The sequence below is a fragment of the Neofelis nebulosa genome, chromosome 4 (assembly GCF_028018385.1).
Source record: "Neofelis nebulosa isolate mNeoNeb1 chromosome 4, mNeoNeb1.pri, whole genome shotgun sequence".
Classification (NCBI taxonomy): Eukaryota; Metazoa; Chordata; class Mammalia; order Carnivora; family Felidae; genus Neofelis; species Neofelis nebulosa.
Genome location: NC_080785.1, coordinates 48,147,280 through 48,164,183, shown reverse-complemented (window position 1 = coordinate 48,164,183; position 16,904 = coordinate 48,147,280). Strand labels below are relative to the sequence as shown.

The 16,904-nt window shown below is 42.3% G+C and overlaps 1 protein-coding gene across 7 annotated transcripts in view; it reads left to right on the top strand.

The window, feature by feature from the left end:
* Positions 1-16,904, top strand: part of PLEKHA8 (pleckstrin homology domain containing A8) — a 94,214-nt gene that overhangs the window by 40,030 nt on the left and 37,280 nt on the right. For 2 of the 7 annotated variants that reach the window (XM_058724713.1, XM_058724715.1), the window contains exons 11-13: positions 490-620; positions 1,252-1,322; positions 11,430-11,491. In XM_058724713.1, coding sequence (XP_058580696.1) covers positions 490-620; positions 1,252-1,322; positions 11,430-11,491 — 264 coding nt within the window. Of the gene's footprint in view, positions 1-489; positions 621-1,251; positions 1,323-2,766; positions 5,140-11,429; positions 11,492-16,904 lie in introns of those variants that run through there. The other 5 variants (XR_009260364.1, XM_058724714.1, XM_058724717.1 and 2 more) reach the window with 5 other exon arrangements.

The window sequence follows — 16,904 nt, the reverse complement described above, 5'->3', positions numbered from 1 at the left end:
ACTCTCTCTCTCAGGGTGCCTGGGTGCTCAGTCGGTTAAACGTCCTACTCTTGGTTTTGGCTCAGGTCATGATCTCACGGTTCGTGGGTTCGAGCCCCACATTAGACTCTGCACTGACAGTGGAACCTGCTCGAGGTTCTCTGTCTCCCTCTCTCTCTGCCCGTCTCCTGTTTGTTGTCTGTCTCTCTCTCTCTCTCAAAATAAATAAATATTTTTTTAAAAAAGGATTCTTTCTCTCTCTCCCTCTACCCCTCTCCCCTGCTCTCACTTTTTCTCTCTCTCAAATAAAAAAAAAAAATTAAATAAAAGAAACAGAATTCTCAACTAAAACATAGTACCTTGAGAACATAAGGAAAAAGGTAATAGAGGCTTAATTTGTTTTGATTTCTTAGAGGCCTGCTTGACAAGTTTATGCATCTCCATGTTATACTGATTTACTTGATAACTTTAGCATTTGTAACTTAGATTGTTTCCCTGCTTTTCCTGCAGAAAGTAAATCAGAAGTATATAACCAACAAGGAAGAGTTCACCACCCTCCAGAAGATAGTGCTGCATGAAGTGGAGGCAGACGTAGCCCAGGTTAGGAACTCAGCTACAGAAGCCCTGTTGTGGCTGAAGAGGTGAGGCAGCTGGGATGGGGCAGCAGTTGAAATCCAGCTCAGTTGAGATGCTACCAGCAAAAAAAGTCCCCTGCAAAGACTGCTTCTGAGTGGGGGATCTAACCCAGTAGCCTTCTCTAGAAGGCCTGATGAAGAGAGCACCAGCTCTTTTTTGTCCTTCCCTTCTGATGATGATAAACATTGTTAATATTAACAGTATATGTAAGATAGGAATCTTAAAGGGTGATAGACTTGACCGGTTCTCTTTAAGTCAGTGGGTCACAAACTTTGGCAGCATCCAAGTCACCTGGAGGGCTTTCTTCAAAATGCGGATTGCTCCAGTCCAAACTCAGACTTTCTGACTCAGTAAGCCTAGAAATGGGGGCCCAGAACTAGCATTTGCAACAAGTTCCTAGGCGGTACTGAAGCCACTGGTCCTGGGACTACATTTTGGAAACCACTGTTTACGTATATCAGATGAGAAGGGTCTAGAACAAACTAAAGGGAAATGACAGGGAAGAAAGGACTGCCATGTAACTTGACCTCTGTTGCTGTGTCCAAGATTTTGAAGAAGCTGGTATCTGCCATTTCTTTATACTCATTCAACATAGTAGACGTTGAAAATAATATTTCTTCCTCTCTTTTGTTTTAGAGGTCTCAAATTTTTGAAAGGATTTTTGACAGAAGTGAAAAATGGAGAAAAGGATATCCAGACAGCCTTGAGTAAGTGTCCTTTACATTTTGATTGATCCACTGAATAGGATATGGAATGGAGACCCCTAGAGGAGGAGACTGGGAATAGGGGAAATTTCTGCTTTTCCAGATTTCATTTGGTTTCTTTTCTATTTCATTGTTATTATTGTCTGTTTCTTATATGCTCTGTTACAAAAAAAAAAAAGAACCCATGAGATTGTGACCTGGTAATCTAGATCTGGCTTATTAAAAATCAGTATATCTTGGGGCGCCTGGGTGGCGCAGTCGGTTAAGCGTCCGACTTCAGCCAGGTCATGATCTCGCGGTCCGTGAGTTCGAGCCCCGCGTCAGGCTCTGGGCTGATGGCTCGGAGCCTGGAGCCTGTTTCCGATTCTGTGTCTCCCTCTCTCTCTGCCCCTCCCCCGTTCATGCTCTGTCTCTCTCTGTCCCAAAAATAAAAATTAAAAAAAAAAACATTAAAAAAAAAAAAAAATTAAAAAAAAAAAAATCAGTATATCTTAAAGAAGAGCTGAATCAATGCAGAGCCATCTCTTAATAGGAAAGCGTAATATTTTCAAGAAGTGATTTCCTCCTAATCTTCAAATACAGTGTAGTTCTATAAAATCAATATCCCCAGAGAAGCTAGTTTTGGATATCATAACAGAGAGGGCTTGGGGAATTTGCTCTGGAGTGAAATGAAAGATGGGTAGTTGTCGTCGTCGTCGTCATCGACGTCGGCTTGGGGAATTTGCTCTGGAGTGAAATGAAAGATGGGTAGTTGTCGTCGTCGTCGTCATCATCATCATCATCATCATCTTCTTATAGTCCTCAAATGCCGTGTGTTCGTAGTGGTAGACCTGAGACTAAGATGAAGGCCTTGGTCAAAGGAGGCCATCCTGTATCTCCAGCATCTTAATGCAGTGGCTGAATATTGTAGGCGCCTAGTAAACATTGGGTGGGTGGGTAGATAAGTGGTGGATCTATCAGATTAGTTTTGGAAAACACTAACGACTCGGAAGCATCCTTATAGTGTTCCTGACAGAGTGGCTGAACTCTCACTCTCAGCCTAAAGGAAGTTCTCCCAGCGTTGGCCTTGAGGCATGAGGGGTGGGGAGTGGGGATTGAAATTCCATCTTACTTTGAAGCGCTATATTATTTTGATGTAGAGGAGTATGTGGTCAAGCTCTAAGTAGCCATGATTATAAATAATGAAATGAGTGTATTAGATGCTTCTGTTTGGGAAAGGGAGCCAGTATTCCCTGCAACATTTTGTCAGTGTCAGGAGTGAGCTCTTCCTTCTGTTCATCTTCCCTCTGGGCCATGAGTCCTGAGGGATTCTGCCCTCCGTGTGATTTTCTGAGGCCTTCCTATCTAGAAACTTGCTAATGTGTCATGAAACAAAAAAAGCTGGGTTTTTTGTAACACTTTATGAAGAATTTAGACAACTTAATCCTCATATCAATCCATTTTACAGGTACCCCAAATTCTGAGAGATTAAAATACATGCTAAGGCCACAAAAGATCTGGAAGCAGAATCACTTTGGGCCCCCTGCCTCAAAAGTCTTCATTTCTCCCACAAAAGGTCTTCTCCACCAACCCTGGGCTACCTGCATTTTCTGGGCTTCTCATATATCCCTGAATTCTAGGACAGTCTGCGATATTCTCCCCTTTATGTGTCCTGATTTCAGTACTAAAAGTATATTCACCATAGCAATTCGTGCTCCCTAATCAGTATCCTCAAACTTTATGACTTTTGGAAAAATTAAGATCTTGGGCTCTCTGGATCCCACCACTTGATAGCACCACTTTGGCAATTTATTGACCTTTCTGTTTCTCGGTTTCCTCATCTATAAAATGGGGATGATGATACCATGTCCCTAAAAACGTTGTCATAATGATTAAACAGGTTCATGCATATAAAAAGATTAGAAAAGTGGCACATAATAAACACTTAATAGAAAGTAGCTTCTCTTGTTTATATTTTCATCATCATGACGTATGAAGTTGATAACCTGCCAGAAAATGGGGCTTATTTGTCCCAAATCAGAAATGAAAACTTTACAAAGCTCTGGTGCCAAACCAGAAATTTCTCTCTATGCGAACTTCCTAGCGTGGAAATTTCACACTTGTAGGTTCCTCCACTGCAGGAAATACAGAAGCTGTGGGATTCAGCAGTGTGCCTGGTGGGCTCCACCTGTCACATGATGCTGTTGCTGTGTTGTGGCTGTCTGGGGGGGGCGGGGGGGGGGGTAGTGCTAGCCTCCTTCAGCCCCCTCCTGGAGGTGGAAGAGAACTGCTTACAGGACACACAAGTGAAAACAGAGAAGCTTGGCCCCCTGGAGGTAGGGAGGAAGTCGAGGATATCCCCCTTTCTGCCCGACCTCCGCCCCTGAATCTGCCCTTTTTCTCCCCTACTTTTTACTTGATTTGGAATCTGGGCCGTCCCAAAGAGAGGGCAACCTAGAAAGGGAAATGCTGCTTCAAAACCAAAATAAGTTTTTCCTTCCCTCTCTTCCCCTTCAGCACGGTTTTCAGTGGGAAGGAAAAGAGGGCTGTAAATTTGAGACTTTCCTTCTGACGTTCAAGATGGTTTCAGAAGTCTTCATGATTTAAATCCTATTTTTGCTTGTAGGAATTCCCTAGTTTCCTGCTGCTGTTCAGTATGAAGAGAAAGTTCCTCTCAGCAGCCCACTCTCCCCTCTAGATGCAGACGCAGCAAGCTCTGAGCAAACAAATAGTTTTATAACAAGGGTTCACACACTAGCTACTTTGAGCCAACAGGCTCCTTGATGCGAATTTCTTCTGGGCTAACCGCGTCTCTTCTCATTTTGAAAGCATTACCTTTATAAGTAGAACTGATATCTTGTCTGAAATTTAGGAATATAGGTAAAAGAGAGGGTATATGCCTATATTTGTATAAGCAAATTAGCTTCCATGTTTTAAGTTCTAAAATTGAATGTGAATCATTGTAGTAACAGCTGCTATTTACAGAGCACACAGTGTAGGAATGGCACCAGGTTCTTGATAAACATTTCATTTAATCTTCCAGTACTCCTTTTGTACAGTGAGTAAACTGAGGTCTAGAGAGGAAAAGTACCTTCCTTAAGGTCTCCAGTCTAGATCAGTGGTTCTCAAAGTGATCCCAGGAGAGCATCTTCATCACCTGCAAACTTAGTAGAAATGCAGACTACCAGGCCCCACCCACACCTGCTGACAGCAACTCCAGGGACACGGGGCACTTAGCAAGTCCTTCGGGTGATTCTAATCCATGATAAAGTTTGGGACCCACTCATCTAGAGCTAGGACGTTGAAGGTACCTGTCACTAGGCTACATTTTGATTATTTGAGAATTTTGATTGCATCTGAATGATTAACAAATAAACTGAAATAAAAGTGCTGAAATTAGTGCCATAGCACTAATCAGTTAATTTTGCCTCCTTTTCGTGATAGTTAGCTAGTTGTCCAATGACAGGAAAGTTTTCCTAATCTAGAAACAGCAAGATCGTAGGGATAAATTACGGATAAATCTTGACTAGTACTCCCAAATTTGAAAACACTGCTTAAGACAGGTTTTGAGGTAAATGTTCATAAAACTTATATGATCTCAGTGGTCTTAAAAATGGGGGGTGATAGGGGCGCCTGGGTGGCGCAGTCGGTTAAGCGTCCGACTTCAGCCAGGTCACGATCTCACGGTTCGTGAGTTCGAGCCCCGCGTCAGGCTCTGGGCTGATGGCTCAGAGCCTGGAGCCTGTTTCCGATTCTGTGTCTCCCTCTCTCTCTGACCCTCCCCCGTTCATGCTCTGTCTCTCTCTGTCCCAAAAATAAATAAACGTTGAAAAAAAAAAAAAATTTAAAAAAAAAAAAAAAATGGGGGGTGATACAGGGGCGTCTGGGTGGCTCAGTTGGGCGTCCAACTTAAGCTCAGGTCATGATCTCACAGCTTGTGAGTTTGAGCCCCGTGTCAGGCTCTGTGCTGACAGCTCAGAGCCTGGAGCCTGCTTCAGATTCTGTCTCCTTCTCTCTCTGTACCCCACCCCCCACCCCCAACTTGTGCTCTGTCTGTCTCTCTCTCTCTCTCAAAAATAAACATTAAAAAAAATTAAAAAAAAAAAAAAGAAAGAAAGAAAATGGGGGTGGGGGTGATCTACATAAAATCCTAAATGACGCAATGGAAGCCTTGACATGTATTAACTCTCTGGAGAATGTAAGTATAGTCATTATATTGCTGAAGTTCTGTGACCTAGACTGAGTATCCAGCATCTGGAGGCCTTAGGCTTTATACTGCCTCCTTTTGCATTTGAACCATTACTTGGATTTCCTGTCATAATGATCAGAGTGGATGGTCTCATGTCAAGGGCTGTTCTTGAACCCATAAATGTCCTATGGCATTCTTTAGAGTTCATTCTAAGGGAAGAGTTAGGTCCACTAGGCAGATGTGTTGAATGGTCCACCCTATAGCTGAACCCCTCCATTCGCAGATGCCACATCAAAATGAGCTTTTGGAAAGCCTTCTTGTAAGTAGAAGGCAGAAAAGTTGCTCTGGCATTCCTGTACCATTATACTAAATGTTATATGCTCTGCACTGTCCCCTAAACGGGATAGCATATTGCCACATCCCTCACCCTGGGATGATTCCATCAATGTCAGGTAGACATTGACCCAGAATAAAAACTTTAATAGGGTGCTCAGTTGTGTGTTTAATGTGAAAGGCTTTTACAGGCAAGAAGAGCTGTGTGAGAGAGCTAAAGTCGGAACTCATGATCTGATATTTAGCACCAAATCATAACTTGACTAGTTATTCTGAAAATACTGTGAAATAGGAATCAAATCCTGCCCTCTCCCAAACTACTCACAGCCTGTGCCTTTCTTGAATGGCAGGCTTGGCTTACAATGCATGTTTTTGTCTTCATAATGCCTAGAGTTAACAAGGGGTAACTCTGGGAACTTGTTTCACTTCTGTCCATTGGTTATTATTTGACTTTCCTTCATACATTCATTTTGTCTGAGGCTTGGTCACTATAAAGAATTCAGTACTCTCCTAGTAGCTCAGTTTTTTGTTGTTTATTTTTTGTTTTATCATAAATATTTCAGACATTTCACAAATATCTACCATTTGACCAAATATATAAAATAGTTCAATAGTGTACCATGTGTCCCTTGACCCCACTAGTCCTTATATTCTCCAGAGAAGATCTTCACCCTGAATTTGCTATTTATGGTCATGCGTTTTTATAATTTTTCTGTACATTTATGTGTCTATAAATAGTATCGAGGATTGTACCGCAAGTGTTAAACTCATATACTGTACGTTGTATACAAATTCATTCAGTATTATTTTTCAGATTTATTCACTTTCCAACCTCTCTTGGTTCCTGATTCTTGCCAAGCACTGGCTAGCATGGTCCATTTGCAGAGCTAAGATGATTGTCATCTCTTAAACTCAGTGAATGATTGATTCCACCTTTCCCGGCTTTGCTTATATACTTTTTGCGATCTCTCTTAAAACTTAGATTTGCATTTCTCCTTTGTCTTCTTTACAACCCAAAGTAACTTGACAAATTCTTAACCAGTTACAGATTGACAGTAGAGAAACTGTCATACTCAGTTCCTGGACAGAACAGCGTGTACCAACAGTAAGGGAAAAGTTGTTCTCTCTCGCATGCTATAACAGGTTTAGGCAAAATCAGTCACTAAATACCTCAGCAAATTTCTGGAGCACCTGGCTGCCTCAGTCAGTGGAGCATGCAACTCTTGATCTCAGAGTTCTAGGTTTGAACCCCACACTGGGTGTAGAGATTACTTAAAAATAAAATCTTTTATTATTTTTTAAAATATTTACTTTGAGAGAGAGAGCACAAGCAGGGGAGGGGCAGAGAATGAGAGGGAGACACAGAATCCGAAGCAGGCTCCAGGCTCTGAGCTGTCAGCACAGAGCCTGATACAGGGCTTGAACTCACAACCTTACCTGAGTCGAGGTCGAACTCTTAACCGACTGAGCCACCCAGGCACCCCAAAAATAAAATCTTTTAGAAAAATAAAAATAAGTAAATGCCTCCGCAAGTTTCTGAGTTACCAGTAAAGAAATCGGATTTATTTTATTTCCATAAACAGAATAAGGTTCTGATTCTTGCTGGAAAAAGGACATTTTTTATTTTCATTATTTTGTTTCACAAAGAGTACACATTAGTTTTTTAGCAGAATGGTTTAATGTGACAAGAAGAATGCCCCAGTTCTCATTGCTTTTAGCGTTGTGATCTTGGGCAAATCACCATCTTTCCGGGTCTTCTGTTTCTTCTTTTGTAAAAGGAAAAGAATTGGGCAAGGTGATTGTCATGGCTTCCTACTCAGAAATTTTGACTCAGTCTCTGAGGAACTGACACATCTCAAAGATCTGGGAGAAGGGGATCATTTATGTCTCTCAGAGGCCAAAAATACTTCCAGGTTATAGAACATGCATTATGATAATGAATGGATATTACAGTGAAGATTAATGTGTTTCATTATCTAATCTTCTCTAGGTAACCAAAATAGGTCAGGCTTAGACTTCATTTTATTTTAATGTAGCCTCACGTGGCAGGGATATTTGCAGCCCTAGAAGTCAGCTAAGGACTTTGGCAAGACTTTTTTTTTTTTTTTTTTTTTTTAACGAATTTTCTTTCATTTGTTGGTTTTAAATTGCAATAGTGTTCTTCCCGGACCTGGGAAGGGACCCAGCCCAGATTCTCTGGTTCCTTCTTCTCCTGTTAGACTAGCCGGCCCGCATTTTACCCAGCGGCAGAGCTCTTCTCTGGCAAGGTGTGGGCACAGCGAGGCAACTGCCTCCAGAAGGGCTGGGCGGGAGGACACAGATCATGCTGCTGTGCACGAACACTCCCCCGTCCTGAGCCCAGACCGCCCACGTTATTGGGACTCATGGCACCCGTGTTTTCCTGCTGTCCGAAGGAAGGTGGCACGAAGTCGAGTTTCTGGGCTTTTTTTAAATGGTTGACTCAAGTAGCAAAGCGTAGGAAAGGTGTAAGCCCGTGAGGTTGGCATAGCACTGGATCCCGAGCCTTTGTAAACAGGCAGTTTGTCCAGCCAGGAGTGCTTTGGAGCCCAAGACTGAGGACCAAGACGGCTGTGTTTGCGGCCTAGCATAACGAAGTATAAATCTCACCTTGTTACTTCCCTGACCACAATTCCAAACCAGAATGGTCACGACTGTTAGGAGAAAATAACACAGTCTGTATAGGAAAAAAGACTAAGAGAGTGAACCCCCCAGACTGCCCACTGTGGTTATCTCTGGGAGGCATGATTATAGGTTTCTTTAGTTCCCTCCTTTGGGTGTTTTCCTTCTTTTCAACAATGAGCATGAGTTACTTGTGAAATTAGAAACAAGCAGTTAAGTGTTATATTTTTTTTAGAAGTGCCACTGTGCCTCCAGTGGGAAATCCAGAATCCTTGGCACGGCATGTAAAGGCCCTCACCCTTCGGCCCCAGTGATCTTCAGCCCCAGCGAACTGCTCCCCTGTGCACAGTATGCCACCGTCCCTCACAGTTCCTTGGTGCTCCCTGCGGCCCCAGCCGCCACCCTTCCCTCTGCCCTCGCCAGCTTTTGGGACTCCTTTGGAGAATTCCTTGTCTACTTGCCCACAGGCTGGGTTCGTTTCTCTCTCTTCTCTGTGTTCCTACAGAAAGAACTGAACACAGATCTTTACTATAGCAGTTGGCAGTTTACATAATAACACTGTCAAACGGCTGGCTCTCATAAGTCTGGTAACTTCCTGAGGGCCGTGGACTGACTGATTTTAAATCACCTAAGGATTTCCCCTGCCTTGCCCAGTGGGCATTGGTAGACCCTCATCCCATCGTGGACATCCACTGGCAGAGTTGAACATCGTTGAATTCCGTCTGTTTATTCATAATGGCATTTAATTCTTCACCTGGATTAAGATCACAAGAACTGAAGTGTTCCCAGTATCCTACCCCTGTGACTCACCTCAGGATGGAGCACCCGCGGACCTGTCCGCTGACTTGCCAGCCCGAATGCCTCCTTGGAAAGGACGGCTGGAAAGTTGTTTATCTTCCTGATGTACCTCAGAGGCTGTGCCTGGTATTTTCTGCCCATCTGCACTGTACATTTAGTAGGCCAGCAACCCTTCCTTCACTAAAGCCTCATAGACCATCTGCAATGTCCCTGATACCATCTGGCCCCTTAGGGAATCAGATTTTAAGAGTGGCTGAGATTGAAGACTTGTATCTGTGAGCATGCCCTAAGTCTATTCAGACTGTTCCCCGAAAAAAACCAAAATTAATCTTCTGTTCTCCTGTAGACTGCTCACAAGAGTCTTCTTCATACCTAAATTTAGTAATTCTTTATCATTTCTGCTTTAGCTTTACCAGCCGGGGTGCTGGCATTTCCACCTGTTCCTAAAACTTCAGATAACCAGAGAAATCTATCAGATTTCAAATGTACAGTCTTTTATGTCAAATATAAATTGTACTTTATGCAAACTTGAATTATATAAAATTGATAGTAATATATGCTACAAGTATTAAGAAAGGCTCATGCAAGTTTTAAAAATAAAAGTTGACACGAATTACATAATTTCAAGGCTAGAGGGCTTGAGTAAATTGTAAGATGCATTTAAGCTACAGCCACATGGCAGCACTATTTTGGCCAGTAAAATGCAGATACCTGATATCCTTTGGCAGGATTCTGTGAACCACACTGCTGTTGACCACATGAAATGGTGGTTGTGGCCTTGGTGTCTGTTTTTGCATTATTTTAACATCTGCTCTTACTATAGTTTGAAACATTTTTACATCCTATTGTAATGTCACCTAAACATTGATTAAATGGTGGTAGTACTTGTATCAGTCCGGAAACTAGCTCATGGAAATAAATAAGTGTGGGATAAAGCTTAGATATGATAAAACATGCGGAATAAGGTCAGACAACCCCCGTGACCCCCTGTGCTGTCATTTAGGAATGAGTAAGTACTGTGAGCACTGGAGACGCTGCTCAGAAATGAAACAGAGTGTTAATGTAAGTGCACTGTGATGACGTAGACCTGTGCCTCCCGAGAATGCACTTACTCCTGTGGAAGGATCTGTTTTGAATTTTGCGTATATTATTCAAAGCCTTCAGGAACACATCCCTTGAACAACATGCAGTCATTTTGTTCTTCAGATTTTTTTGTAATTAAGATTATTATATGCAAGTTTTTAAACCCCATTTTCAAACACATTGGGACAAAATTCATAGGTTTCTATCTTTAAAGTCTTAAATGTGAATGCCTTTTACTAATAGGTCTCACCAAGTACTTTATAACTAGCTTAGTAACTTCAAGCCATTCTTTCCACAGTAGCTTTAAAGGTTTCTAGGCTTGATACTGCATATCCAAGGTCATAGGGACATCTAGAACAAACATTTGACATCCCAGAATAGAATGTTAGAATTGAAAAGAAACTCAGAGGTTACAAAGAGGGAAACAGAGAGGACAGCTAAGGGACTGGCTCAGGGTCACACAACATTCAGAGAACTGCATTTTTATATTCTTTTTTTTTTTTTTTTTTTAACATTTATTATTTATATTTGAGAGACAGAGACAGAACATGAGCAGGGCAGGGAGGGGAGAGCAGAGAGACAGGGAGACACAGAATCCCAAGCAGGCTCCAGGCCCTGAGCTGTCAGCACAGAGCCTGACGCGGGGCTCAAACCCGCGAACCGTGAGATCACGACCTGACCCGAAGTTGGACACTTAACTAACGGAGCCACCCAGGTGCCCCTGCATTTTTGTATTCTTACAGTGTATTTCTATTTGTATTTAGTGTAGCTTTTCCAGTATCCTCTCCGCACGTTTATTTCCTGATATGTATGGGACTTTTCCCACCATGAAAATAAAATGAAGTTCAGATACATTTGCCCAAGGGAAGAGTGGAACTATCTGTGTTTCTTAGGGGAAAAAAAAAAATTGTGTAAGGCTTTTTTCCTACTCAAGACTCTTGGGATACACAATCTTGTAATTAGACTTTTTTCATCAGCTTGTAATACTAACAGTATCATGCTACCGTGTACATTAGAAAGGACGTGATACAAACAGCACATCAAATTCTGGTGAAATTGTGCTTCATGGCGTTTTTCTTCTTTTCAAGATAACGCATATGGTAAAACATTACGGCAGCACCACGGCTGGGTAGTTCGAGGGGTTTTTGCGGTAAGTGATCCTGCCTTCTATGTTATGATGGTCACAGCAGGGTGGTGTGTGTGTGTGTGTGTGTGTGTGTGTGTGTGTGTGTGTGTATGCGCGTGTAGCATTTCTATTTGCTTTGTTCTCAAGAATAGGAACATAATGTTGCCTATTTAAGTCTATGTAGATCTTTTTTTGTGTGTAGATGTTGGAAAAAAAAAAAGCGTCTGGAATAAAGAAGACTGTTACCATACTTTCCCCTGTCCACCTCCAATGACATTGTGGGAATTTGCCACAGAAGTGGTTGCCTTTCTTTTTTTTTTTTTTTTTTTTTTTTTTTAAATTTTTTTTTTCAACGTTTTTTATTTATTTTTGGGACAGAGAGAGACAGAGCATGAACGGGGGAGGGTCAGAGAGAGAGGGAGACACAGAATCTTAAACAGGCTCCAGGCTCTGAGCTGTCAGCCCAGAGCCCGACGCGGGGCTCGAACTCACGGACAGCGAGATCGTGACCTGGCTGAAGTCGGACGCCCAACCGACTGCGCCACCCAGGCGCCCCAGTGGTTGCCTTTCTGATAAGGTAGTAAAGTGTATCCGTGCAGGGGTAGGCAGGAAGCTGCCAAATACTCACCAATGATGGGAGATGAGTGGGGCCTTCAAGCTCATAGCTCCCTCTGCTGCCCATTGTATTCCATCCTGTTAATTCTAAGATTTTAATGGATTTTTCTTGCATTTAGTTGGATTTCGTCTTTGACTAATTGTCTAATTGGGTGTGCCAGCAGCTAGGGCTTCTCAGACCATTCTTTTCATTGTTGGAGACGTTTGTCCTTGTGTGTTTGGGCTCCTGTTACTCCGCCACTCCTTCCTTGCCAGCATGTTGACCGAAGAACACACGCCTGGAAATCGTAGTCCCCTGGACAAATCACTTAGCCTGCTTTTGTAAAATAGCAGGAGTAGATGGATGGCCCCTTTATGTCCTCAGTAATGCTCTGTGATTCTGCCATCTGAGGAGAGGTCAGCCTTAGTCAGGGACAGCTGTGAAAAGGCAGAGTGCCGTGTGGTGGTTCACGAGCAGACACGTTAGCTGCGAGTATTCTGCGGAAGGTCGTGGGGCAAAAATAGCCTTGCACGTGTCTTAGTAATTAAAGGATAGGAGACATTATTTGCCTGAGGTGAGAACTCTTTAGGTCATGACTTATCAGGGGGCAGGTAAAGAAAGCGGGAAGAACACAGTGGAAGAAATAAAATGGACTGAACTGGTTTTGGAAGGCCTGGAGGTAGCTAGGCCCGTACCCCACCGCTCACCGCCGTAGGAGCTGGGCCGGCCGCAGCTACAGAGTGCTCACGCTCACCTTCAGTATATGTTTTGTAATCACAGTAATAGCTGCCGTTTGGCCGTCGGACACCTTTGTGAACCACGGACAGTGCTAGGTACTTCCACGTTCATTATCTTAAGTAATCTCAGGATTTACTCTCACCATTCTACAAGTTCAGAACTGTCCGTTCGAGTCCCAGAGTCCCAAAGTGCAGCTGTGGCAGAGCCCAGGTCTAAACCCCCTCCGCTGTCTCCGAGGCCACGTCACCACCATCTGCAGGGAAGTCGCGTCCGACAGGCTGCCGCTGAGCAGTGGATGCAGCTACATTCATTGATCCCGGAGTAAACACTGACTGCTTGCAGGGGACGGAAACCCGCATTCCCCTGGTTAGATGACAAAGCACAGGAACGCTAAGTTGCCCTATTTACAAAAAACATCTGTGTGTTGTAGTTGTTGTTACGGTATAAGAGTCAGAGTTTAATCCTGAAATATTAATGATCCAAGAGACGTTGCCAACAAAAATGCAAACGTAGCAGAAAATTTAACATAAGCAAGGCTCTTTAAAAACAATTTTTAATTTATAGCATTTTCCCCAGCATATAGGACTTTAGACTCATTAAAAAAAAAAAAAAAAAAAGTAGAAATCATGGCAGAATAGAAAGGGAAAAAATTTAAATTGTCCATCTTCTCACCACTCCATACAAAATAACCATTTTTAACATTTTCGTGTTTTACCTTACCTTTTATTTGTATGTATATTTATATATTCTTTTAAGATTATTCTATTTAATTTTATATGTTTATCTAAATATATATCTACTTGTAGGTATTTATATTTTTATATGTACATGTTTGTTATATGTGTAAAATTATTTTGCATACTCTGTATATGCATATAAATTTTTTTATATTTAGCTTGTGTGATTTTGTATTATCCTCCCCCCTCCCCCCCACTTAACAGAGTCAATCATGGCCATTTTTAAATGCCATAAGAGTTTTTGAAAATCATTATTTTTAATGACTGCATAATACTTCCCTAGTATGGAGATAATAGGATTTATTTGCCCAATCCTCTGTGTTAGACATTTAAGCTGCTTCTGAGGCTGTTGTCAACAGCACTTGTTTATGTGCATTTTTGAGTAGAACTTTCATCTCCTAAAAAATAGGTTCCTAGAAGTGGAATTGTTATGTCTAATACCAAGAACTATTAGAACTCAGAATTTTGAGCACTTACTGTGTACCAGATGTTGTCTTAAGTGCTTTACATACATAAAATTATTAATCTCCTAATTCCTAAGTATGTTCTCTTACTTTCCCTGTTATAGACAAAGAAGCCTGAGACACAGAGGTGAAGTAATACACCCGAAATTATAGAGGAAGAACAGTTTGAAGGTTCTTGATAGTATTGCCAATAATTTTTAAAGTTGCTGGTTTTTAAGAAAATAGATTATGTTGAGCATTTGGCAACAGCCTCGTCAACAGAAGAGCTAACTCAGCCCTTGGAGCCTCTTACTTTTACTCTCCAAGTCACCCCTGCTTTAGAAAGTGTATTGTTTCTGAAGGTGCTAAGTAATTAGCAGAGGCAAATTCATTTAACTGTCTTAGTTCCTCAGTGAAACAGCTTCTACACTCCGGGAATTTGATTCATTTAGCAGCCAAACAGTGAACTTTTATCTTCACGCTGTTGTAATTTATGGCACTGAAGCCCAGTCCGGGCTCTGCCTCCAGCGTGATTCTTAATCATTGTTCATTTGACCTTTTTGGTTTCCTCTTCAGTTGAGTTCTACCACTGGTTCCTAAGTCAACTTGACTGCATCATAGTCCTGTAGGAACCTTTGGAGAGATACATAGTCTGGGGCCCCACTCTGGAGAAACATTTCAAAAATTTTATTGTACCTAGATACACATGCATAGGGCTTAATTTTTTTTTTTTTTTTATCAAAAGTCCAAAAGTTGTAAGAAAAAATAGCGGCCCCTGCCTTCTGTCCCCTCCTTCCCAGACTTACTCCAAAGAGGCTGCCACCTTCAACTACTGTGACTGCTTCTTCCAGTACCTCTGTAATCCTAAAAATGTTTACTGTTCTTTTTGGCCTTATCAGTTTTAGCCATTAATGTTGACTTTCTGTTATAGATTAGGATTTAGCTGTCTTTAGACCTTGCTATCACTACCTCACTTCCCCTCCCTCCACCTTGCCAATATAATTATATTACAAGTTAACATGATAAAGATGAGCCAAAAGTGTATGGGGTTTTTTAATTTTGTTTTTATATTTTCCTTGCATCATCAAATCTCTCAAAACACCACCATTCTGAACCCACAGATATATCATACTATCTTTCTATATGTCTTGAGTTTTTTTCCGTGAGACTTCCCTTCCAGAACTTTCTAAACTCTGTGCCAATCTTAATTCGTTGTTCAGGCCTGTTGAACTGCTGTGTGCCCTAGGACTCTTCCTTACAAGTTTTTCTGTACAGAATCCCCATCTCACACTAACTTCCTAAGTTCTGTTACCTCCTATTTCTTGATCTAATCCCTTGTTTTAGTGTTGTCCCCTAGTGGCTTCTGAAAAATGGTACAAGGGAGCGAAACATCTGAATTCCTGCCTGCCTGAAAATGTCTTTATTCTGCCCTTCTTTTTTTATATATATATATATTTTTTTAACATTTTAATATTTTTGAGAGAGAGAGAGTGAGTGTGTGCGTGAGTGGGGGAAGGGCAGAGAGAGAAGGAGACACAGAAGCAGAAGCAGGCTCCAGGCTCTGAGCTGTCAGCACGAGCCCGACATGACGTGGGGCTCAAACTCATGAACCATGAGATCGTGACCTGGGCCAAAGTCGGATGCTTAACCGACTGAGCCACCCAGGCGCCCCTATTCTGCCCTTTTTTACTAGAGTGATGCTCTGGCTTGTATAGACTTCTAGGTTAATAGTCACTTTCTCTCAGAATTTTGAAGGCTTCCTCTGTTGTCCTCCAGCTTCCAGTGTTACTACTGTAGAGTCTAATGAGTTCCTGTTCCATTTACATAGACTGTTCCTCACCCCTCAGGGTGCTTCCAGGATCTTTATCCTCACATTCTAAAATTGCATGACCTTCTCCTTTTGTCTTTTTCATTCATTATGCTGAGTGCTGGGTAGGTCTTTAAATGTGAAGGCTCCTGTCCTTCAGCTCCAGATTTTCTCACATTACGTTGAGATAATTGCCTTCCCTTCATTCTCTGCTCTCTCCCTTGTACTTCTGCCATTATTTGAGTATTTGGTGTGTACCAGAAAGTGAGCTCAGCATGTTGTACATATTACATTAATCTCTTCAAATAAGGAAAGTGGTACCAGCCCTCTTCTACAGAGGAAACACAGGCTCTAGGAGGTTAAGCACCTTGCTCAAATTTCTCGAGCTAATATGTGGGAAGATTTGGGATTTGAATCCGTGTCTCCTTCACCCAAGCCTGTGCTTTAACCACTGCATGATAATGCCAGTCAGCCTCCAATTGCAGAAAGGGAGTGGGGCTTATTCTCAAAGACTTGTCAAGAATAAGAAAGCTCAGGAAAGCAAGTGTAGTGTAATTAATTGAAGATTCCAAAGTCTCCTGAGATCTCAGGAGAACCAATCCAGTGGATCCAGCCAGCAGATTTTGGCAACCTTAGGGAACAACTGGCCTACGAAAGGAAGAGAGCCATCCAGAGCCTAGGAACTGTTCCATCAGGGAAGGGGTGTGGTGTGGCAGCATGGTTGAAAAAACGCAGTCGATCCTGAGTTCAGATCCTGGCCCGGGCCCTCGTTAGCAATATAATGTTCATCTGTAAACTAGGGCTATAAACAGTACAGGGTTCTTACACAGATTAAGTGGGATAAGATACGTTACAGCATCAGTGTACAAGCAGACAACAAGGGTAGCTCCCTTCCCTCTGAGGAAATCGTCACGGGTGCAGAGGAAATATTTTCCATGTCGGGGGAAAGAGGGATAGGCAGAGAAACGTACGGATGGGACACAAATAAGAGAGTGAGGTGCCCTGGAAGGCTGGCCACGTGGGAACCAAGCCTGGGGGAGCAGCATGCACGCAGGTGGATTCTGAGCATTCAGAAGGAACGGTCTGGATCATGCTGTGAATGAGAAGGAAGCTTTTC